This window comes from Rhinatrema bivittatum, chromosome 9 (assembly GCF_901001135.1).
Source record: "Rhinatrema bivittatum chromosome 9, aRhiBiv1.1, whole genome shotgun sequence".
Lineage (NCBI taxonomy): Eukaryota > Metazoa > Chordata > Amphibia > Gymnophiona > Rhinatrematidae > Rhinatrema > Rhinatrema bivittatum.
Window position 1 is genome coordinate 235,995,182 of NC_042623.1, and position 26,001 is coordinate 236,021,182.

The window sequence follows — 26,001 nt, forward strand, 5'->3', positions numbered from 1 at the left end:
TATTTAGGCCTAAAGAAGACAGGTCATGCTGATTGAGAAGATAACCACTTTATTGTGAGACATGGAATTCATCTATAAACAAAACTGTAGAGAAGAGACAGTGACAAATCCTACTTCTGAAGGCTCTCTATGTTCTCCTGAAGTCTGAGCTCCTCGTGAAGCAAGCTTCCATGTTAAGGAGCAGAGAGGGGAAAGGGAACCATTGAGAACTAACTCTGTTTTATATAGAAAAATTTAAAGACACCCCTCTTCTTTTTCTTCCAGTGGAAGCTTCCTCTTTCCATTCGCTGGGATACAGACACTAGGACCCAACCCCTGCTGTCCTATACAACATCCAAGCAGTTAATTGCAACAGTGCAATCAGTAGAATTTGGAGGAATTCTTTTTGTATTTCATCATCCTTCATTACACTAGTGTTGCGCGTCCCGTCCACGCTCGGCCCACGTCCGGGTCTACTCACCCAACCAAGACTCCCACGGGTCTCGGGTCGTCCTCCCTTGCTTCAGTGGCGAGCTCAGCTAGGCCTCGGCGTCCCGCGGTGGCGGCAGTCGCCGGGCCTTCCACCTCCAGCCAGGCCTCACGGCGGGGCTCGGTGTCCTCCATGGACGCCGAGCCCAACCCCTAGGTGCGTGCGTGTGGACCTCCTGGCCCCTTAAAGGGCCAGGGGCGGATCCCAGCTCCGCGGCACGCCCTGATTGAACGCTGCTCAAAAGGAAGTGCCTGCCTGCACTTCCTTACCTTGGCAATCAGGTCAATCATGCTGTGATTTCTAGTTTGCCTCTGCGTGTCGGTTCCAGTCTCATTCCAGCCTTGTTCCAGTCTTGTTCCAGCGTCCTTCTGTTCCTGCATCCTCCTGTTCCATCGTCTCCCCGGGTAGTATCTCTCAGACTGTCTTCCCGGTACTGACCTCTGCCTGTTCTTGACTACATTGATCGCTGCCTGGATTTGACCTGTGCCTGTTTCCTCAACCACGTCTGCATGCTGCCTTGAACTGATTTCTGCTTGTCCACTGACCACATCTGCACGCCTCTTGGAACTGACCTCTGTCTGACCACTGACCACTTCTGACTGCCACCTGGAACCTGACCCCTGCTTTGGCTGACTATCCTCGGACTGACCACTGGTATTGACCAATGCTTTGGCTGACTACGTTACCTTGACTCTGGCCTTGATCCTTGCCATACATTCAGACTCTATTCTGGCCTTCTCTGGCACTCCAGACTTCTAGCCTAACATCGACCACGCACCCTTGATCGTGGGGGGCACACCTCTGAACTTTCTCTCAAGGAGAACCTGCGAGGCCCACCTAAGACCAGGCGGCCCGGGTAACCAAGGGCTCAACCTGAGGGAACCCCGGGTTGCTATTGGTGAAGCTCCAGCTAGCCTCTGTCTCCTCTTGTGCTCCGCCTCCTGGTGGCAGGCGCTGTCTGGGTCCGACCAAGGAGCCTACCAATCCTGCACTAGCCCAAGGGTCCACCTCCCAGAGCAACAACTAGCAGTCTTGACAATATACCCAACATAGTTCCTTGTTTTACAAAAGGTCTTCCATATTATATTACCAATTGTCTTAATTAATAAATTAATTAATCAATTAATTATTAAAAAATGTTATCCATAGTTCTAGGCAAAGTATATTATATCATTTTTATAAATGTTTTTAAGAGCTATTATGTCTAAGAAGAACATTTAGGTTTAGTTGTGCTTGTAAAATAAAATAAGTAACATGGTAATGAAGGCAGAAAAAGACCAAGTGGTCCATCCAGTCTGCCCAACAAGCTTCCCATGGTAGTAACTGCCTCTCCGTGCAGGTTACCCCCATGCATTCTGTGAAGGGTAGCAATAATTACAATCCAATGCAAGCATTGTTAGCAATGTTTGTACAGGGTAAGGAGCCTTCATGATAATTCAGTCAATGCTGCTTAAATGTGCTTTGCATTTTAATTTGGCCATAGAAGCAATCCTGTGTTTTATCCCTAATGTCTGTGTATCAGTACTCTGGATCATAATAGATGAGGCTCCCTTTTCCTACTGTTGAAGCACTTAGCGATGTTGCAGTTACATCACAAGCTAACTGGTTAAGGGTAGTAATCCCCATGCCTTCTGTTAAGGGCAGTACCTGCCGCTCTGTGCAAGTTACCCCCATGCACCCTTTTCTTCATTTCAAACCCTAGTCCTTAGGGATCCACAGTGTTTATCCCATGCCCTTTTGAATTAATTTAGTTTTTGCCCTCAGATTGGTCCTCAGATTGCCAGTGAAGTGTTTGGTTGGAATGACATGGCTGGCAGTGTATGAACAATGTTTTATTAGCTCAGTTTGGAAACATGCAGTAGTACTGCATGTTTCCAAAGGGAAGTGATTATCCCCTTGTACAGATAATCACGTTCAAAAGGGAAGTGATTATCCCCTTGTACAGGTCCTTGGTGAGGCCTCACCTGGAGTACTGTGTTCAGTTCTGGAGACCGTATCTACAAAGAGACAGAGACAAGATGGAAGCGGTACAGAGAAGGGCGAACAGAAAGGTGGAGGGTCTTCATCGAATGACTTATGAGGAGAGATTGAAGAATCTAAATATGTACACCCTGGAAGAAAGGAGGAGCAGGGGTGATATGATTCAAACTTTCAGATACTTGAAAGGTTTTAATGATCCAAAGACAACGACAAACCTTTTCCGTCAAAAAAAAATCAACAGAACCAGGGGTCACGAGCTGAAGCTCCAGGGAGGAAGACTCAGAGCCAATGTCAGGAAGTATTTCTTCATGGAGAGGGTGGTGGATGCCTGGAATGCCCTTCCGGAGGAAGTGGTGAAGACCAGAACTGTGAAGGACTTCAAAGGGGCGTGGGATAAACACTGTGGATTAGGGATGTAAATCGTTTCTGAACGATTAAAATTATCGTCAGATAATTTTAAAATCGTCCAAAATCGTTAGAGTGCACGATACAATACAAATGCCCACGATTTATCGTCAGGGGCATTTGTATTGTATCGTTAAATAGGGGGTGGGAAAACCGGCACACCAAAAAAACCCTAAAACCCACTCCGAACCTTTAAAACAAACCCCCACCCTCCCGAACCCCCCCAAAATGTTTTAAATGACCTGGGGTCCCGGCGCGATGATCCCGGCGTGATGTCCCGCTCTCTGCCCACAGCTGCTGTGAAGAGAAATGGCGCCAGTGGCCCTTTGCCCTTATCATGTGACAGGGCAAAGGTAGGGCCGGCGCCATTTTGATTCCTAGCTCCCGACGTCACGCATCCAGGAGATCGCTCCCGGACCCCCGCTGGACCCCCAGGGACTTTTGGCCAACTTGGGGGGGCCTCCTGACCCCCACAAGACTTGCCGAACGACCTCCTAAACTCGAATCGTTTTGCCGTACAGCAAAATGGCGCCGACCGTACGGCATGGTCGGCGCCATTTTGCTGTACGGCAAAACGATTCGAGTTTAGGAGGTCGTTTCCGGACCCCCGCTGGATTTTTGGCAAGTCTTGTGGGGGTCAGGAGGCCCCCCCAAGCTGGCAAAAAGTCCCTGGGGGTCCAGCGGGGGTCCGGGAGTGATCTCCTACGCTCCTGACGTCGGGGGACAAAAAAACAAAATGGCGCCGGCGCTACCTTTGCCCTGCTGTCATATGACAGGGCAAAGGTAGCGCCGGCGCCATTTCTACAACGCACCGGAGGTCCGAGAGTAAAAGATCACACCGGGACCCTCCCTCTGGACCCCAAGTAATTTAAGGCATTTTGGGGGGGTTAGGGAGGGTGGGGGATTTATTTTAAAGGGTCGGGGTGGGTTTTAGGGATGTTTTAGTGTGCCGGTTTTCCCGCCCTCCCCCGATTTACGATTTACACGATATTTTAAAAAACAAAACCGCGACGATAAGATTTCCTCCCCCCCCCCAGCCGAAATCGATCGTTAAGACGATCGATCACACGATTTACATCTCTACTGTGGATCCATCAAGTCTAGAGGATGTGAATGAAGAGGGGGTGGCTCGCGGGAATGAAGGCTACTACCTGGTAATAATACCCTTATTCAATAAACATACACACGGTTAATGCGACTCCAACATTGCTCTAAGCTTCAACAGCAAGAGGAAATGTGGAAAAAAAAAAGAAGGATTTGCATTCACAAAAAAGCAGGGTGTAGCTTGCTTGTTACGGCGGTTACTACCCCCACACCAAATAAGCCTGATACTTTACTTTCAATGCATATCTAGCATAGCTCTCTGCTTCAACGGCAGGGGAGAAAGTCTGATACTTCACTTTCAACGCATAGCTCTCTGCTTCAATGGCAGGGGAGAAAGTCTGTTACTTCACCTTCAATGCATAGCCAGCATAGCTCTCTGCTTCAACGGCAGGAGCAATGTAGAAAAGAGTATCTATATATATAAAGGTAGATTTTAAAAAATTGCGCGATCGCGTACTTTTGTTTGTGCACCAGGCGCAAACAAAAGTACGCTGGATTTTATAAGATAAGCGCGTAGCCGCACGTATCTTATAAAATCCGGGGTTGGCGCGCGCAAGGGGGTGCACATTTGTGCAACCTGCGCATGCCGAGCCCAGCGCGCGCTGCCTGTTCCCTCCGAGGCCACTCCGATTTTGGAGCGGCCTCGGAGGGAACTTTCCTTCGCCCCCCCCCCCCCTTCCCCTCCCTTCCCCTACCTAACCCCCCCCCCCCCCCCCGGCCCTATCTAAACCCCCCCTTACCTTTATCGCACGATTTACGCCTGCGAAAAGCAGACGTAAATCTGCGCGTGTCGGCCAGCTGCCCGCTCCGTGTTCCGGTCCCGGGTGCTGGTCTGGAGGCCGCGGCCACGCCCCCAGAATGCCCCCGGGCTGAAACCACGCCTGTGTCGCCGCCCCCGAAACGCTGCGTCATTCGGCCACGCCCCCGATACGCCCCCTCCCGCCCCTTTTAAAAAATCCCGGGATTTACGCGCGTCCCGGGGCTCTGCGCGTGCCGGCGGCCTATGCAAAATAGGCGCGCCGGCATGCGAGGGCCCTGCGCGTGTAAATCCGCCCGGATTTACGCGCGCAGGGCATTTAAAATCCACCCCATAGAGAACAACCAACAAGGACTAAATTACATAGTCGAGTAAACAAAAGCATGGGTGTAGCTTGCTTATTGAGGCGGTTACTACCCCTAACTAAGCTACATATTCCATTAGATGCTGTTCCAACACTTCTCTCTACATTAATGGTGGGGTGGAAGGGAAATAAAACTAAAAGGTACTAAGAGCCAAGCGTAACAAGTAAGAGGAAAAAAAAAAAGTGCATAGCTTGCTGGGCAGACTGGATGGGCCGTTTGGTCTTCTTCTGCCGTCATTTCTATGTTTCTATGTTTACTGGTCTTTTGATTCATTATTGCAGATCATCATGTTGAATTCTGTGTCCGACCTACATGGCTACATTGACAAAAGTCAGCTAACTCAGGAACTAGGGGGAACCCTGGAGTATGGCCACAGCCAATGGATACACCATCGTACTGTGAGTAGTCTTTCTCTCTCTACCACATTCAGAGCGCCTCCCTCCAATTGAAGGTGAGGAGATTTTGAGGTCTTTCTTCAGTTGCCAGGTCTAATGTGTGACAGTAAACTAGCAAGACTCACGCAAAACCCAGCAACTGAAGACAGAACCTCACAACTTTCTCAACCTGTTATTGAAAAAAGAAGGTGTGTGTGGGAGGGGGGGGGGGGGTGGCAGGGATGATTCTGAGAATCCTGGTCTGTTGATGTGATTGGTGTCTCTCAGGATCCCCCCATTTCTTGTCACAGAGCCTGCTAGCTTATCTCAAAAAGAGGTTGGTTTGTTCTTGATTTTCTGCTTAAGATACTCTGCATCTTCCAAAACCATGTCTTAGAGAGGGTTATTTTCAAAATATTTCAGGCAGGTAAATAGGTGTTGACCTGCATAAAAAGCTTTCTGAAAATTGCCCCCTTCCATGAGGGTAAAGCACATATACTGTGGGGAAAATAGGGCAGAGGAAAGTGGGGGCAAAGAACGTATGCATGCACATTTCATTTTCAAAACCCTTTTGTGAAGGAGTATATAGGAGGAAAATCCCAGAGATCTGATTTGGTCCACCTTAAGCCTAAAACAGCAGGGAATCCTGGTCTGGGCAGATCTTCCTGGGAAAGTGTATAACTAGCCAGGGCTAGGAGGGAACAGGAGGCCCAGAGGAGAGAAGGAAGCCTAGAGAAATAAAATACTGTCGAATTGTAAGTAGTAATACTACATTTATGTTGTTGAACTGTGAAGAATAGTGGAACTACTTTGTTTTGTTTTGTTTTCTTGTCACTAATACAGATGTTTATGCCAGAGTCCAGCCTGAATCTGTCCTCTAGTTACCCTAAGACCACTCATGGTGCCATACTTGTGTGTACATTCACTCATGTACTTTGCCTAAGGAGGGAAGAGATTTCCCTTTGAAAATTAGCTTGCTAGCCCATGGGCAGCCCCACGAGTAGTCTCAAAACTGCCCCTTTATTCAATAAATTGTGCTTAAAGATTAGCACTACTATAGTACAAGCGTGTGAATGTTCTTTTCAGGATTCAAGAATTATGAAGATGACAATTTAATTTTCAAAGGTGTTTATGCAGGTAAATGTGTGTTCTGTCACGTAGTTTTGAAAACCTTTCCCTCTTTTTGTGGATAAACTTCACGAAGCAACAAACACACATTTACCTGCAGGGAAAAGCAGGTGGGGAAGAAGAGTAAACAATGGGGATTTCATTCTGAAATCACCGCTCTTACTTTCTGGTATGTATGAAATCTCTGGTTACTTCTGTACTCGCAGTATACACCAATGTCAGCACATTGTATAAGGGAAGCTGCCATGAACTTGCAGCTCCATGGGCACAAAGGTCCCATAGGCTGATGAGAGGACTCTGAAAATAGCTCCCAAAGTGACCCAGATACTGGGATAAAGTTGTACTCTACCTACCCCAGTGTGCACCTATGAATCATTACAGTCCATATTAGCACGAGAGCTCTGTAAATTCTTTGTTAAGGAATGCAGTTGCTTTGTAGTTTAACATTTCGATACATCACCACATTGCAGACTGCAGCTTTCCATGGGATATGACTGAAACAAAAGATTCTGTTGCCTAGTTAAATACTGAGACCAGTTCATCCCTGGAGGTTTTGGCCTCCAGGAGGAGCACAGCAGCTGAACATTGGGTTTTCCGTGGAGAACAGCTCAGCCATCTTTTTTTCAATGGTGGAAACTTGCCTTGTGTTTGTGATGAATGGCTGAAATCTCTTTTCCAAGAAGTAGGGATTCTCCTCACTAGACCTTGTGTGTGTGTGTGTGTGAGTGTGTGTGTGTGTGTGGTGTGTGAGGGAGAGAGATGTGCAACAGAGAACTCACGTGTCATGCTCACCAGTATCACAAGGGTTCACACCAGCCTACTTTATTCTCTCTCATGTACAGACTGTGGTGGTGAGTTTCTGAGGTTTGGGGAAGGAGGTGAGTTTGGAACCAGTTGCAAGATACTGAGTCTCCTTTCTGAGCTCCACTTCTTGCAGAATGAAAATCTCGGGCAGACCGGCCTCTTTGCCTTAAGCTTTTGGTGACCCTTTGCTGGGAAGCTCTGCCTCTATGTTTTTATGGATAACTGCACTCAAGATTGACACTGACTGCGTGCCGCGCTTGTTGCAGGCCATTGAAACGTTTGCACGGACAGTGAAGACAACAGCACAGATGCTGCAGACTTTTGGCACAGAGCTTGCTGAGACCGAACTCCCAAACGATGTCCAGCAAACCCAAGAACTTCTCTCGATTCACACAGAGCAGCATGAAAAACTGAAGGTGGGAAATGTCACGCTTCTCTCCTTATTATCAGTTTTACTTATTACGATATGAAGAGGTAAATATCATGTAACGTTTTCATGAAATACACTAAAATGAAATTGTTAGACAGTGCTAGCAATCAGCCAAGAGACTAAAGGATCTATGAACGAAACAGTGTTAACATCAACGTACATATTACTGCATCAAACACAACCATTTTAAAAAGAATCTGATTGCATTAATTTTTAACCTGCCCACCTGTTGAAAATATGCAAATAATGTGATAATGAGCTTATTACTCTTTATCATGGTATTTACAAAAGAGAGCTAAACTTACCTTAGCCATGTTCCCAAGGAAAATGTAACTATGTCAGGAGGGGTGTAGATACTTGCTAGCATGCCAACTGGGTCGGCACGCTAGCAGCTAACAGCAGGGGGAGGCAATGTCCTGAACCTCCTTGCTTGCAGACACAGAAGACTCCCCTTCCTCCCCCAAAGCTCAAAGCTGCCATAAGCCCATCCCCGCAAGCAGAGAACTCCCTCCAAAGGTGCCAACACCCATCACAAATTTGAGGCCATGGCCTAACCCCTTTCTAATGCACACCCCCCACCCCCCCAGAGGAGGGATAGGAGGAAGATAGCAGCTTATTTCCATTCTGCTTCTTTGCAGCTTCCATGTTGAATGGTGGCTTTGCTGCCTCTCCCTTTAAATTACATGTGTGAACAGTGTGGTTCAAATGTATTTTTTATTTATTTATTTAATTTATTTATTTGTTTTTATATACCGACATTCACCCAGGGGTATCACATCGGTTTACATAATATTTAGTGAGATAGTGTGATAACAGGTCATACTATCTTTACATTGAGACATTGTAAAATTCCAGCGAAGTAAGGTTTTGTAACTTATAAAATTATTACATTGTAAAATAAAAGCAATTAGTTATCTTAACAATATAACAGCTAACGTTGATTTGACTATTGAGAGATCTCATTATGGGTTATGTGCGGGGTTAGAGATCTGTTTGGTATTGGTTGTTGGGGATGACATGGGGTTAACTGTTAGCTGGGTAGGCTTTTTGGAATAGCCATGTTTTTAGTGATTTCTTAAAGTTCTGTGATGAGGGTTCCATTCTGAGATTTGCTGGTAGTTTGTTCCATAGTGCGGGGCCTGCTATTGAAATTGCTCGATCGCGCGTTGAGGCGAGGTGGGCCTGTTTGCTGGATGGGATGGAAAGTAATCCAGTGTTATTGGATCGTAGGTTTCTTTGGGAGTTGTATGGATGAAGGGTGTCCCTTAGCCAGTCCATATTTTCGTTGTTGAGGGACTTGTGCATTAGGGTAAGGGCTTTATATTGTATTCTTTGTGTTATGGGGAGCCAGTGGAAGTCTTTTAGTATGGGGGTGATGTGTGTGGAGCGTTTGCTGTTTCTGAGGGATCTGGCTGCCTCATTTTGTAATAGTTGGAGGGGCTTGAGGGTGGCAAAGTCACCATTCACTACTGGAGCAATGAAGTAGCCACTCTTGTTATATATACTGTAGGGAGTCCTCTAGTTGTATGGGTTTAAAAAAGGTTTGGACAAGTTCCTGGAGGAAAAGTCCATTAACCATAATTAAGGTAGAGTTGCAGAAATCCACTGCTTATTCTTGGGATAAGCAGCTTGGAATCTATCTATTCCATGGGATCCTTTCAGGTACTTGGGACCTGGATTGGCCACTGTTGGAAGCAGGATAGTGGGCTTGATGGACCTTTGGTTTGTTCCAGTTTGGCAAGTCTTATGTTATGTTCTTAATGTTCAGGTTCCATGCTAGATGCTATATTGATTTTGGTTCTTTTCTTTTTACCTCTGCTGGATGTGGCAACCTGGAAAGGAGGGCACAGTGCCTCCCGCTGTTTCCCATGGCACTGGGTCTGCGCTGATAGGGCCTCAGCAGAGATCATCCCCATTTGTTTCAGGTGCAAATACTATTAAGACCTCCAGCACCAAGGAGAAGATATCAACACTGTGCGTCAGGACAACAAATGTACCATGAAAGTATAATAAGTGATGCTGGTTGTTATACGCCAAGATTATATCAATGCACAGTAATTATGTCAGTAATTTTATTTATTTATTTTTTTAACTGGTCTGCAATACTGGATTTATTTTCCAGGATGAACTGAAGCTAGCCATAAAGCAGGGCTCCACATTGCTTATGTGCATTAAAGATCCAGCATCCAAAATCCCCAATCACAAACTCAATCCGGATGAGCTTGAAAATGTTGCCACTGTTGAAAGGTTTGTAAAATGCTCATCTACAAAAGTATCTTCATCTTTCTTATGATTCCACTTGTTTGCTAGTATGCAATGCATTTTTGTTTATTTTAATTTGCTTTGTTTTCTATGACCCGGCAGTTTCTCTCTTTTCCTTTGAAGTTCCAGCACAGTGGGAACCAGAGCTGAGCTCTAGCATGATAAGCTTCCATCAGAATTACCTGGGGATTCTCCCCACCCCTTGTGCCTAGTCTGGTCTTTGCAGTGACAATCTTTGGCCAGGGGCTGCAGAGCAGGGCTCTTTCCAGCACCCTGCAATCATGGGCCCTAAATCCGGCCATAAGATGTCACCTTTTGAGAGACAACCACAGCTCGGATTTGGATGCTGCTTCCCCAGCATCCCGTCTCAGCTGACCAGAAGACGCAACTCGAGGACTGAATCGAGGGCCTTCTGAATGGTGGTACACAACACATAACCACTGGGCCACCAGGCAGGTCATTCATTTGCTCCTCAATGTTGGTTACCTTTCTGAATGTTAATTGAAGGGCGAAAGTAGACCCATGCGAGTATTGGAGGGCTTCGTTCACAAATGGAATGGAAACGAGCCTGGCCTGTGGCTCTCCCATCACGCTGCATAGAGAAGTCTCTCTCTCCTCTGCAGGGCCAGCATGATGGGAGAGGGATTGTGTTCAGGCCCCAGTTGGCAGCAGTAGGTAACAAAAAGTTCAGGAAGGACAATTTTCAAAACCTTTTACCCTGGTAAATAACTCTTTAGCTGGATCAAAGGGCTCGGCCGAAAATTGAATTTGAATTTATAAAAATGTATATTCCACTCATAAAATAGGTCTACTTAAATAAATAAGATTTTAGAGCCCTTTTAAATTTACTGTGACATTCAATCATCTGGATTGAATCTGGTAAAGTGTTCCAGTAAAGTGGACCTGCAACAGAGAAGGTCCATTTGTGATATCTAGTCGTACCAGCTTTATGCAGGAACTTCGATCAGGCACTAACCTTCAGATCTTAATGATCGAAATGGGCATGTAAATTCTCAAAACTGAATTGACCCAGCAATCACGGTCATTATGAATCATCCTGTGCATTAACGAGGTTATATTATACTGAATCCTCCATTTGATGGGTAACCAGTGTAGGGAGGATAGTACAAGAGTTATGTGAGTGCACATAGGAGTTCTCGTCAAATGCGTGCTGCAGCATTTTGAATCAGCTGCAGCGGACATAAGGTACTTACCAGAAGCCCAATATACAGGGCATTACAATAGACTAAACCAGACATTATCAGTGTTTGTAAAACATCTCGGAAGTCGTGAGGTTCTGAGAGTTGCCAAAATCTCCTGACCATGCATAGTTTATAAAAGGATTTAACAACAGCCCTAATTTGTGTTACTAAGGACGGACTAGGGTCAATAATTACCCCCAAGCTACACACAGGGAGAGTAGCTTTCAAAACTACTTGTGTGTATGTGGTTGCACAGTAATTTACTACTGCAATTTATAACCTGTGTGCATATATGCACAACTTATAAAGTACAAGTACATATGCGTGCACAAATTGCGTATGTCAAAACCACGAGCAGTGCAAGTTCATATTTATCCAGATAAATGCTGATTAATCCAGCTAAGTAGTGACACATAGCTGGATTTGTCTGAAAAGTGCTACTTAGAGAGACAAGTAGCACTTTTCAGACTTATCCAGCTAAGTAGGCCTGCTGTTGTATAGCCGGATAAATCTGAATATAGCCAGATAAATGTTGCTACTTATCTGAATAAGTTCAAATTTGTCCAACTAGCACTAAAACGCTACTTAGCTGGAAAAGTCGTAATTTAGCTGGATAAGTGTGCTCAGGTGTGCCTGCATATTTGAATTTTAAATTGATACGCAAATAGATTGTATGCGCATTATATAGGTGTATTTACCTCTGTAAATTTGCTTTTACACACATAAGTCAGGGGATTTTATAACATACGCATGGTAATTAAATTACCAGTTCTATCAATTTAGTCTTCCAGTTCGCCCAGTCCATCTCCAGCACATGAAGACCCTCCTGGCTCTTCAGCCTGAAGTCCCCTCATTTCACCCAGACACCCCCCACTCAGTCATTTTTTTATTTTTGAGATGTTTACACCAGATATTGAGAGGGAGTAAATATATGCAAATAAAGACTTATGCATGTCACTTTGGCAAGTTTTAAAATGGCAATTTATGCACATAAATGTTGGCTCTGCCCCCAGAATGCCCTGGGCCGCTCCTTTTTTTACATGCACACATTTACTCACGGACCCTAATTTCTGCATGTATTTTGCTGTTTTGAAAATAACATTTACTCGCATATGTGCCATTTTATGTGCAAACATGCTATTTTTTACGCACGCATCTTTTGAAAATTTACCTCATACTGAGAAACTGGTATGCTAGGCTTATCAAAGTTTAGCGATGCTGAAATATTTCGTCTAGGAAATTTACTCAGAACAGTGATTTCTGTTTTTGCAATATTCAATAACTGTTGCGCTCCTGCTCGTGGGCTGTGCTGCGAGCAGGCGCTTACCTTCACAGCAGGAGGCTGCCGACATTATCTCCTCTTGGCCCCTAGGCTGCCAATGCTCCTCAATGCAGCTGGAGCTGCCGCTGACGTCAGCTCCGCTTCGCGGGCCAGAGGCCGCAGCCCCCAGCCTCGCTTGCGGCAAGGAGCCGCCCTCAGCCTCCTCTTCTTAGCCCGGATGCCATCTCTTCAGCGTCGGGCCTGGCTGCGGCCTGCTCCGGCTCCTGCACTCTCAGCGGCGAGGATGCTGCTGTCCAAGGTCCTGCACTTCCTGCTTCCTCCTTAGATGCGAGGCCGCGCCTCTCTTCTATATTTAAAGGGCCAGCCCTCCTGGCCCCACTTGATGACATCATTGCTGGATCCTCCTCTTCTGCCTATAAAAAGATCTTGGCTTCATTCTCTCGTTGCCTTTGCAAGGGGCTATTTCTCCTGTGGACTTCCTGCTTTCTGCTTCTGCTTGGCTACTCTTTGTCTCTGTGGGATCCCTCATTGTTACGTTCTTGGTCTCTGCTGATGTTCCTCTTGTTCCTGATGTTTTCTCATGTTCCTGATGTTTCCAGATGTTCCTGATGTTCTTCTGCCTGTGTCCTGAGTCTGAGTCCTGTTCCGGTTTCCGTATGTTCTGTGTGTCTCCGAAGATTCCTGAGGCTCCGCTTGTTCCGTCCCTGCATGGTCCGCGACCAGTCCAGCTGGGCTGTGTAGGGTGCGCAGTGGTCCAGTGATCCATGACCATCCCGGCTGGGGTGTGTAGGGTGCTCAGTGGGACAGTTCCATCAGTCGTCGCCAAGGAGTCTCCACGTCCTTCGTCTGCTTATGATTCTGTTCCTGGTTCCGGATATTACCTCCTTGTGCTCCATCCTCAGTCCAACTTCGGGATACCTTCAGTTGCATCTTCCACGCCGGGTCGGAAGTTTCACCTTCCTTCAATTGATCTGTCAGGTTCATCGATCACGCCGGGTTCTCGAGGCTCAGTCCAGGACGTTGCTGCCAGGAGTCTTGGCTGGATCCTCCTTCCGTCTGCCCTGATATCCTCCATCTCTGATGTCCAGATGTCCGTCTCTGATGTCCGTCTTTGATTCCCTGTGGGGCCATCATCTGTCCTGTACTCTGTGCTGCTCTTCATTGAGTGTCTTCTAGCGGTGGGAGGTCCTCTGCTCTCCTGGATGTCCTGGACTTTTACTTTCCTGATTTTAGCTTGTCTTCCTTGTCTCCCGTTCCTGAGTCTCCAAGTCTTCGTCAGCACCTGAATCTGTCCTGTGCCCATGGCCTTCGTCCTCCTCTACCTCCTGTCCAACCTGCCGCCTCTGCCGTTACCCAGCAGCAGGTCCAAAAGGGCTTGGAGTGGTTGGAGGACTACTCAGAGACCAACCTTGTGTGGTTGGCCTCATGGAGGCTGTGCAGGTCGGCGGGGGCCTGTGCTTCCGGTTCCGCCCAGATGAAGTTCTGCCTCACCTGCCTTGGCGCTTCCTTGGAGCTCCTCTCCTGGTTTGCCGAGATCCAAGAGCACACCCTACTCGTCTCAGCGCTCCAGCTTCCCAAAGCCCGCGAGCACAACAATAACAGCTTGTAATGAAACAACCAATGATTTACAATTTGCAAACACAATGAAACTAGTTAAAAAGTATCAGACCAGGATAGTGAATATTGAACAAAGAAACTGCATGTCATCAGTGTAAATTCTGTAATTTATGCTGAGACAAGCAAAAAAGCTTACAAATAGGAGCAAGGGAAATATTAAACAGAGATGCCGATAGGGCTCAGCCCTGTGGGCACACCACTCATAACAGCATGCCAGTTGGAACTGTGGAATCATATTCAATAAAAAATGAGGCAAAGCAATAAAAAATAGTGCCAGATATTCCTAGAGACGGTAACTGAGACAGTCAGAAACCATGATCAAGGGTGTTGATAGTGGCAGAAATATCTAGCAATACTAAAATATAGTCCACTCCGCTAACAAAATCCCTGATAATGGTATCAGAATTGGACAAAACTAAAGTCTCAGTACTAGGTAACTGCTTAAATCCAAACTGGAAATGTTTAATCACTGCATACCCTTCACTAAAATCTCTTAATTGAGTGAGAACCAGAGCTTCTATTATTTTAGATAAACAAGGAACTGAGGATATTGATCTAGAATTAGCTAAATCAAGAGTGTCAGCATTTGTGTTAGGATGGCAAATCTTGCTGATGGTAGGGGGCAGCCCTCCAGCCACTCCAAAACCTTTGTGGACTGGCATTGATGATGTGTATCCCAGTGTGGTAAGGCACCGTTTCGGCAAACCCAAGAGGCTATCCTGACCACGGGCAGAATAAACAGGAAGGTACCAGCTATCACTACAGCTAGTCTGTTCTTGCTACAGCAGAGAAGAGCCAGATACAGATGGTCCAGAGTTCCAGACAGATTCCTGAGCAGGGAAGCGGAAAGAGATAGGTATTAGCATACATCAGGTTAACCTGGCTAGCAGCAGAATCCAACAGACGATTCAGGGTCCAGCAAGCAGCAGGCAAACAAGATCCAAAACAGTCCAGGGACAAGACAGGCAGTGAATAAGCAGAATCCAGAACAGTCCAAGGTCTAGGTGGACAGTAAGCAGATAGAAACCAGAATGGTCCAGGTGGGCAGCAAGCAGACAGAAACTAGAATGGTCCAAGGTCCATGTGGGCAGCAAGCAAGGCAGGTATCAAGAACAAGCCAAGAGAACCTCTTGCCAAGGTAAGGAGTCACGCTTCGGACTAGCTAAGTAGTCTGGAGCGGGTAATATCATTATCGGGGTGAATGTCCAGCTCTCCATCCAAAGTGCACAGAATCATGTATGCCAGTGCGAATGTGTGCCTGTGCATCCCTCCGCCGGGTCTTAGTAATGTATGTGTCAGAATGCCCACTGATGGTTCCCTGCCGTGCAGTGAGCATCTGAAGCCAGGGATTCTGGGAAGACTGGATTCTGACAGAACCTCCCATCCAAACTCTCTGCCCCAATTTATTGGACCTGGGCTTTGTTGAATATCGGCAGTTGAATTCCTGGAGAAGTTGGGGGGCCTGTAGGTTGGATGCAGGTTCCCTGGAGTTTTCTTCGGGAATAAAACCTATCCAGGCAACGAGATATTGTAGCTTGTTGCAGACTTTCCTTGAATTCAAGATTTCTGCAGGTTCATATTGCGTATCTTTTTCCACAGGAATCTCCTGCAGTCAGGGTACCGGTCTTGAAGGCCATGTCAGAACAGCAGGTTTAAATAGTGCCACTTGGAAAACGTTATGAATGTGTAGTGAGGAGGGTAGTTTTAGCTTATAGGTTACTTTGCCTATATGACAGATAACCAGAAAAGGCCAGATGAAACGTGGCTTGAACTTAAGGGATGGCATGTGGAGCCTCAAGTTATGTGTACTTAACCAGACTAAATCTCCTGGTTGAAGCTGGGTGGCAGGCTAGCGTTTCTTGTCTGCCTGCATTTTAGTTCAAAGCAATAATGAAATTACAAACATCCCAACAAAAACAGGGAACCATGCTTCACAAATGTCACATTATATCCGCATCTACGAAAGGAAAGGTAGTAGCATCTAAATACAAGATTGATGTCGTACTCTGGCGCATCGAATCCTATATAAACTTTTCACTGCCTGTGTTTTAAAGTGAATTGCTGTCTGTTTCTGGAGTTGATGGTTTGAACACCAAAGCTCCAAAAGCTCTTATCCAGTGACATTGGCAGCTGGGCATTCCACAGAGGTGGTAAGTGGTATCAGAATCCTGGGATGGTGTCCATAAACCAGAAAGAAGGGGGACAACCCGGTAGATTTGTTGACATGATTATTATGGCAGGCCTCTGCCCATTTGAAAAAAGACCAGTTATTATGCCATTGATTGACGTAAAATAGTAAGAACGCTTTAAGAGATTGATTAGTTCGCTTAGCCTGGCCGTTAGTCAGTGGGTGATATGCTGATGAAAAATTCAATGTGATTCCAAACTTCTTGCATAGCCCCTGCTAATAACGAGTGGAAAATTGAACTCCATGGTCAGATAAAATATGGTTAGGAAGACCATGTAGTCATCAGACATGCTGGATGAATAACTGAGCTAATTCAGAACTGAGGGTAGTCTTGGGAGCAGAATGAAATGAGCCTTCTTCGAAAATCTGTCGATAATCATCCAGATGGTGGTATTGCCTGCTGATGGCAGAAGGTCGGTGATGAAATCCATAGCTATGTGAGTCCAAGGACTCTTAGGAACTGGCAAGGGCTGAAGTAATCCCCAGGGCCGACCTCTGGAAGTATTGTCACCTTGCAAGTCAGACAAGACTATATGTAAGATTTCAAGTCTTGTCATAATTGGATCATCCCATACAGGTTTCATCTACAAGAATTAACAACTTTAAATAAAATATACCAAAAAATTAAATCAAAAAAGACACATCCTTCTTTGAATAGTATTGAAGACAAAGAAGGATGTGTCTTTTTTGATTTAATTTTTTGAAGTATATTTTATTTAAAGTTGTTAATTCTTGTAGATGAAACCTGTATGGAAATACTGTAAAAACGAACATATTGAAGCTTGATGAGCAGCAGAAAAAAATTTTTTTGCTCTCCTGAACAAGCCTGTGGAAAGGCGAAACATGTTGAGAGAATGAAGAGGACATAGAAGGATCGGGAGGATGAAGAGAGTATAAAAATAGCATAGCTATTGATATAAGAAAAAAGATGTGACTATTTGGTAGTTATGAAAATTTATAGCAATAAGAATCTTTTTCTGCTTTTGTAAAATCCGTTTGAAAAAGAGAGAAATATTTGGAAAATTTTAATATACAAGAAAAGATTTGGGAAAAAATGGTTTTAAAAAATAGATGTGTGAAAGGAAGTATGAATGGTGTGTGATTATGGATTGGGATTTTTAGGTGGGTATTCCTTGGGTTTGGGTTTGAAATTTTAAAAGAAGGGTGTTCTTTAGAATATTGTTGTAAAATAAATAAAGATTATAATATATTATTTGTCACTATATGATTTTTTGTTTGTCTAAATATATTGAGACATGGTAGCAGTTTTGGGATAGGAAAGTGGGTGAACTCTGCCCCAGGGGGTAACTTCTCTGGTAGAAGTTCTATCGAACGGTTGTAAATCCTATGTGGGGGTTACACATCCGCTTGTTTGGGACATAAGAACAAAAGGCTTGCCATACTGAGTCACACCAAGGGTCCATCAAGCCCACTGGTTAGAGAAGTGGGCTATGGCCCACGGAAACCAGGGTTCAAATCCTGCTGTTGCTTCTTGTGACCTTGGGCAAGTCACTTTACCCTCCATTGCCTCAGGTACAAAATTAGATTCTAAGTCCTGTGGGAATAGGGAAATACCTACAGTACCTGAATGTAATCCACTTTGATGTACATTTTGAAGTGCCAAAAAACGGAATATAAAAATCTAAACAAATAAATATCCTGGTTCCAAAAGCTACCCAGGAGTATATGACGAGTGAGGTTATCAGATTTGCGGATGATACAAAATTATTCAGAGTAGTTAAATCACAAGCAGACTGTGATACAGTACAGGAGGACCTTGCAAGACTGGAAGATTTGGCATCCAAATGGCAGATGAAATTTAATGTGGACAAGTTCAAGGTGTTGCATATAGGGGAAAATAACCCTTGCTGTAGTTACACGATGTTAGGTTCTATATTAGGAGCTACCACCCAGGAAAAAGATCTAGGCATCATAGTGGATAATACTTTAAAATCGTTGGCTCAGTGTCCTGCAGCAGTCAAAAAAGCAAACAGAATGTTAGGAATTATTAGGAAGGGGGAATGGTTAATAAAACGGAAAATGTCATAATGCCTCTATATCGCTCCATGGTGAAACCACACCTTGAATACTGTGTACAATTCTGGTCGCCACATCTCAAAAAAGATATAGTTGCGATGGAGAAGGTACAGAGAAGGGCAACCAAAATGATAAAGGGAATGGAACAGCTCCCCTATGAGGAAAGGCTGAAGAGGTTAGGGCTGTTCAGCTTGGAGAAGAGATGGCTAAGGGGGGATATGATAGAGGTCTTTAAGATCATGAGAGGTCTTGAACGAGTAGATGTGACTCCGTTATTTACACTTTCGAATAATAGAAGGACTAGGGGGCATTCCATGAAGTTAGCAAGTAGCACATTTAAGACTAATCGGAGAAAATTCTTTTTCACTCAACGCACAATAAAGCTCTGGAATTTGTTGCCAGAGGATGTGGTTAGTGCAGTTAGTGTGGCTGGGTTCAAAAAAGGTTTGGATAAGTTCTTGGAGGAGAAGTCCATTAACGGCTATTAATCAAGTTGACTTAAGGAATAGCCACTGCTATTAATTGCATCAGTAGCATGGAATCTTCTTAGTGTTTGGATAATTGCCAGGTTCTTGTGGCCTGGTTTGGCCTCTGTTGGAAACAGGATGCTGGGCTTGATGGACCCTTGGTCTGACCCAGCATGGCAATTTCTTATGTTCTTATGTTAGATTCCAAGCTGCTTATCCCAAGAATAAGCAGTGGATTTCTGCAACTCTCCCTTAATAATGGTTAATGGACTTTCCTCCAGGAACTTGTCCAAACGCAGCTATATAAATAACTTTCACCACATCCTCTGGCAATGAATTCCAGAGCTTAATTATGCATTGAGTAAAAAATGATTTTCTCTTATTAGTTTTAAATGTATTACATAGTAACTTCATTGTGTGTCCCCTGGTCTTTGTACTTTTTGAAAGAGTAAACAACTGAATAATGTTTACTTGTTCCGTTCCACTCATTATTTTATAGACCACTATCATATCTCCTCTTAGCAATCTCTTCAAGCTGAAGAGTTCTAACCTCTTTAGCCTTTCTTCATAGGGGGAATTGTTCCAACCCCTTTATCATCTTGGTTGCCCTTCTCTGTACCTTTTCTAATTCTGCTATATCTTTCTTGAGATGTGGTGCCCAGAACTGAACATAGTATTCAAAATGAGGTCGTACCATGGAGTGATACAGAGGCATTATGATATTCTATGTTTTATTCTCCATTCCTTTCCTAATAATCCCTAGCATTCTATTCATTTCTTGGCTGCTGTTGCACACTGAGCAGAAGATTTCAATATATTTTCAATGATGACAACTAAATCCTTCTCCTGAGTGGTGTCTCCTAATGTGGAACCTTGCATTTTATAGCTATAATTTGGGTTACTCTTCCCTAAGTGTATCACTTTGCATTTGTCTATTTTAAATTTTATTTGCCATTTGCATGCCCAGTCTCCCAGTTTTACAATATCCTCTTGCATTCTCACAATCCTCTTCTGATTTGACAACTTTGAATAATTTTGTGTCATTGGCAAATTTGATTACCTCACTTGTTGTTCCCATTTATAAATATATTAAAAAGCATCGGTCCCAGCACAGATCCCTTGGCGCACTCCACTATTCACCTTTTTTCATTGGGAAAATTTACCATTTAGCCCTACTCTCTGTTTTCTATCTTTTACTAGTTGGCAATCCACAATAAGATACTGCCACCTATCCCATGACTTTCTAATTTCCTAAGAAATCTCTCATGAGGGACTTTGTCAAATGCTTTCTGGAAATCCAGATACACTATATCAACTGGCTCACCTTTATCCACATGTTTATGTATGCCCTCAAAAAAATGTAGCAAATTTGTGAGGCAAGACTTCCCTTGACTAAATCCATGTTGACTTTGTCGCATTAAACTATGCTTATCTATATGATCAGCAATTTTGTTCTTTATAATAGTTTCTACCATTTTGCCTGGCACAGACATCAGACTCAATGGCTTATCATTTCCTGGATCATCCCTTGATCCCTTTTTAAAAATTGACATTACATTGGCAACCTTCCAGTCTTCAGGTACCATAGATGATTTTAATGATGGTTTAAAAATTTCCAATAGCAGGTCTGCAATTTCTTTTCTCAGTTCTTTTAGCAGTCTGGGATGTATACCATCTGGTGATTTGTTACTGTTTAGTTTGTCAATTTGCCCTAGTACATCTTCCAACTTCATTGAGATTTGTTTCAGTTCCTTTGGATCAACACCTTTGAATTTCATTTTTGGCATAGGTATATCTCTCACAACAAAAGAATGTGCGGCATATAATGTACTGGACAATAAAATAGCAACCAAACAATTATTTATTTTACATTTGCAAATGTCTTCAGGTACCATAGATAATTTTAATGATGGTTTACAAATTTCCAATAGCATTTGCAAATTTCCAATAGCATTTGCAAATGTAAAATAAATAATTGTTTGGTTGCTAATTTATTGTCCAGTACATTATATGCCGCACATTCTTTTGTTGTGATTTTCCTATATGTGTGTACTGTTCACTCCACCTCTCCTCTATGTATCTCTTACATCTTCCTCCATGAATACTGAAGCAAAGAATTTATTTAGTCTCTCTGCTATGGCTTTGTCATTTCTAAGTGCTCTTTTTTCACCTTGATATTCTAATGGTCCAACTAACTTTCTCGAAGGCTTTTTACTTTGAATGTACCTGAAAAAGTTTTTATTATGAATTTTTGCTTCCATGGCAAGCTTCTTTTCAAATTCTCTCTTTGCATTCCTTATTGATGCTTTGTTTTGCGCTGGAGGTGGACCCTTGGGCCGAGGTGGGGTTGACACAACCCGTAGGTAGGGACCTACAGGTCCTCACCGTCGGCAGGCGGACTGATGAATGGAGGCCAGCTGGCGCTTCACCAGTACCAGCCCTCGTTCCCCGTGGGTTGTGCCTTTGGGTGCCAGGGCCGGCTAGGCTTAGGTGGGCCTCTGTATGTCGTCGTTGATGAAGAGTCGAGGTCAGCCCAGAGACAGCAGGAGACAGATGGTACAGTCTTGTACTGGATGAGGTAGTGTCCTGGAGACCCGGGCACCAAAGGAACAAAGTCAGACAGGGGGCACCCGAGCAAGAGCAGGCCGAAGCCTGAATAGGCCAAGTCCAGGATGTAGGCTGAAGAGGCATCGTGGAACAAGCTTGAGTCAGGGCTGGCGGCAATCTGGAAGAAGTGGCAAGCAAGGCTGAAATCTGATCACAGAGATAGTCAAACATAGTTGGGCAAGGCAGAAGTCTGGACTGGAGAGAGGCAATGGAGTAGTCAAGCAATGCAGAGGTCAAGGTCTGGAGAGAGGCAACGGAGTAGTCAGACAATGCAGAGGTCTGGGTCTGGAGAAAGGCAACGGAGTAGTCGGGCAATGCAGAGGTCAGAGTCTGGAGAGAGGCAATGGAGCAGTCAGACAATGTAGAGGTCTGGAGAAAGGCAACAACATTGTCAGGCAATGCAGAGGTCCGGGCTTGGAGAGAGTGAACAGCGTCATCAGGAAAAGCAGAGGTCCAGGCTTGGAGAGAGTCAACGGTGTGGTCAGGCAAAGCAAAGTCCATGTAGGCAATCCGAGGAAAGGTGAAGAGCAGGAACATAGGAGCAAAGGAATCAGGAACCAGGATCAACGAGGAACAGGAACACGGCAGTGAGACAAATTTCTCAGGAGGCAACGAGTATTCGACCAGTGAGCAGACCTGTTGCAAAGACAAAGATAGAGAGTGGAGCCCGGGCTTAAGTACCGGTGCTCCACTGACGTCATCATACGGGGCCACGGCTCGGTTCCCGCCACGGGTGCTACTTAAGCTTCAGTGATGTACGCGTGCGCGCCTAAGGAGGAGCACAGCGCCGAGTAGCAGCGTCTCTCCACGGGCCACGCGAAGAGGCCCGACGTGGAGCAGTGGAAGTGGTAGCTGGACTGGGAACACCAGTATCTGTAGCTGAGCCGCAGGCACCATGGGTGGCCCGAGGACGGAGCTGGTGGCCTACCGCCACCGGGGACGAGGAACCAGGTACTGGAGTTACTGCAGAGAGGTGAGGGGGCCGTGCTGCGGGTCTGCCGCAGACGGCATGCATAACAGTACCCCCCCTTTACGCCCGCCTTGGAGATCTGGGTTTGCCTGGATGGGCTTGTTGAAAATGCAGGAGAAGGGTTTTATCCAGTATGTTTCGAGCTGGTTCCCACGAGTTTTCTTCAGGGCCATAACCCTCCCAGGAAAGGCCCCACCGGCGCCATCTTGTGCTCCTACCATGTGACAGAGGCCGACCAATGGCACCGGTACCCCTGTGACATAGTAAGGGCAAAGGCTATCGGCACCATTTTGAATACCGGCAGCCGACGGCCCGAGTGCAGGAGATCGCTCCAGGACCCCCGCTGGACTACCAGGGACTTTTGGCAAGTCTTGAGGGGGTCAGGAGGGTGGGGGTTTATTTGTTAGTAATACGTTGTATTCGTGGGGGTTCGCCATACATTTTGTGACCCCCACAAATACAACGAATATGGCATATATGTTGCGGATTGCCAATACGTTGCAAACGAATGCACACCTCTAAGGTTCGTGCTCGCCCTGGGTGACCAGCAAACTTCAAGTCATGTGCCCACCGGAGGACTCTTTCTCTGAGTCGTCGGGGCACAACAGTCTTCCCAGTAGGGATTGGGTGAGTTGCAGATAAGCAAATACAGGCTGGATCTATTATATGACCGGGTTCTTCCGGAGTATCTTCAGGCTCAAAAGAGCGAGATAGCGCATCTGCCTGGAGGTTTTTCTCAGTTGGACTGTAATGAAGTTCAAAGTTGAACCTGGAAAAGAATAATGCCCATTGAGCCTGGCGGGCGTTGAGAAGTTGGGCATGGCCCAAATGTTCCAGGTTCTTATGGTCAGCGAATACAACAAATTTGTGTTACGCACCCTCTAACCACAGGCGCAAATTCTTCAAGGGCCAGTTTAATGGCAGGTAACTCGCGATCTCCGATACTATAATTTTGTTCTGCAGATGAGAACTTGCGAGAGTAGAATGAGCATGGTACTACAGATCCAGAAGCAGTGCGTTGGCTTAGGACCGCCCCAACCACAAACGCAGAGGCATCCACCTCATCCTGGAAGGGGCAGTTCGGGTTTGGATGGTGAAGACAGGACCCAGCCAGGAAAGCTTCTTTGAGGCGGCGGAAGGCTATGATGGCTTCCGGTGTCCAATTTCGAGTATCTTGGCCCTTACGAGTCAATACAGTCAGAGGGGCTGCCAAGGTTGAATAGTGTAGAATAAAATGACGGAAGTAATTTGAGAATCCTAAGAATCATTGGAGAGCCTTAAGACCAATCTTGTGGCTAGTCTTGGATTCCTTTTAGCTTGGCGGGGTCCATAGAAAATCCTCGTTGGGAACTAATGTACCCGAGGAAAGGCAGACTGGATTTCTCAAACAAACACTTAACCAGTTTTGCGAATAAGTGATTCTCATGAAGGCGTTGAACGATGGTACGGACATCAGTGTGGTGTGTAGCCAGATCTTTAGAAAAGACAAGGATGTCATCCAGGTATGCCACAACCTTGGTATACAGCAGGTCTCTGAAAATTTCGTTCATCATTCGTTGGAAAACTGCGGGCGCGTTACAGAGACCGAAGGGTATAACCAGGTATTCATAATGCCTGACTCTGTGTTAAAAGCTGTTTTCCAAATATCAACAGGGCAGATCCGTACCAAGTTGTACGCCCCGCGTAGATCCAACTTGGTGAATATGGATGCCCCATGTAGGCGATTGAATAGTTTCGAGATCAGCGACAGAATGTACTTGTCTTTGCGGGTAATCGAATTCAGGCTGTGGTAGTCGATACATGGCCTGAGAGACCCATCCTTCTTAGTCACGAAAAAGAATTCTGCTCCGGCAGGTGATGTAGAGGGATGGATAAACCCCTTCGCAAGGTTTTCTTGAGTATACTCCGCCATGGCCTTCATCTCGGGAAGAGACAGAGGATAGGTATGCCCTCGGGGAGGTGTTGACCCAGGTAGGAGGTCTATGGGACAATCAAACCTCTGAAGAGGTGGGAGAAGATCTGCTTTTTGCTTAGAAAATACGTCTTCAAAATCCGCATAGGGAGCGGGTATATCTGAAGAAGTGGCAGCCAGAGGAACACAGGTGGTGGTACCACTTTACGTAGACAACACTGGTGGCAGGTGGAACCCCATTCCACTAGCTGGAGTGAACCCCAATCAAATTGAGGGGAGTGACATTGGAGCCAGGGTAGTCCTAAGACCACCTGATGAATGGATTTCTCCAGTACTAGTTATTCAATCTCTTCCGTGTGGATGGCGCCAGTACATAGCTGAACTGGCTATGTGGTTGAGAAATATTCAACCGGGTAGCTGTTCTCCATAAATGGAAGCAATGCACTAAGAGGTTTCCAGAGGAAGGGACTTTATACCCAGTAGTTGAACTAGATCCTTGAGGATAAAATTACCTCCTGCACCGGAATCCACCAGAGCAAGAACCGGAAAGGACTGGGAGGCCCAGATCAAGGTGACCGGTACAGACAACTGAGGGGCCGGAGACGTTGCGCCCAAGTTCAGGACCCCAACTGAACTTAGGCCGGGAAATTTCCCGGACGGACAGGACAGGCCTGTAGATGGTGGCCAGGTGCTCCGCAATACAGAAACAAACTGGTTTGTCTCCGCCAGAGGCGCTCTTCCGGGGACAGCCGCCCAGGGCCCAACTGCATGGGCTTTTCCAACTTGGCCACAATAGAGACCCTACTGGAGGCAGGGCTGATGGTGGGTGGTGAACGGGATCGAACTCGAGATGGCTTCTTGGGCATCCGATTCTCCCGGTGACGGTCTTGGAGACGATGATCAATTTGGCCAATCAAGTCTATAAGGTCCTCGAGAGAAGAAGGGAGCTCCCGTGCAGCCAGCTCATCCTTCAGCTGCGAGGATAGTCCATCCAGGTAGATAACTCATAAGCAGTCTTCCTGCCAAGAGAGTTCAGAAGCCAAAGTCCGAAATTCAATTGTGTAGTCGAAAAGACTTCTTTGACCTTGATGAAGATGTAACAAACTAGTGCTTGCCACGGCATGCTGCCCAGGATCATCAAAGGTCCGTCGAAACACAGCCACAAACCGAGACAGTTCCCTTATGAGGGAGTCCGATCGCTCCCACAAAGGAGAAGCTCAGGCCAGCGCCTTCCCTTCGAGACGAGACAAGATGAAGGTGACCTTGGTTAACTCATCCTGGAAGACTGAGGGCTGCAGAGCGAACTGCATATAGCATTCGTTGAAGAACCCTCTGCAGAGCTTGGAGTCACCATTGAAGTGCGGTGGTGCTGGTAGGGCCAACAAGGCTCTAGGCGTAGAAGGAGACGGCTGTGGATGAGAAGGAGCCGGTACTGGAACCGGATTGCTGGTTAGGGCATCAAGCCGGGCATGAAGACACTCAATGGAGAAGACCAGTGCCTCAAGAAATTGTAGCTGTTCTTGTACTTTGGTTGCCAGGCCAGAAGTGGCCTGGAGGGCACGCGGCTCCGCCGAGTCCATGGCTTTTCCAACCTGTTGCGCCGGAGGTGGACCCTTGGGCCGAGGTGGGGTTGACGTAACC

General features: G+C 45.8%; 1 protein-coding gene across 1 annotated transcript in view; it reads left to right on the top strand.

Annotated features, from left to right (window-relative positions):
• MCF2L2 (MCF.2 cell line derived transforming sequence-like 2) overlaps nt 1-26,001 on the top strand; it is a 774,003-nt gene that overhangs the window by 140,826 nt on the left and 607,176 nt on the right. The window contains 3 exon segments of the mRNA XM_029615373.1: nt 5,362-5,478; nt 7,653-7,802; nt 9,939-10,063. Of these exon segments, the coding sequence (XP_029471233.1) occupies nt 5,362-5,478; nt 7,653-7,802; nt 9,939-10,063 (392 nt within the window).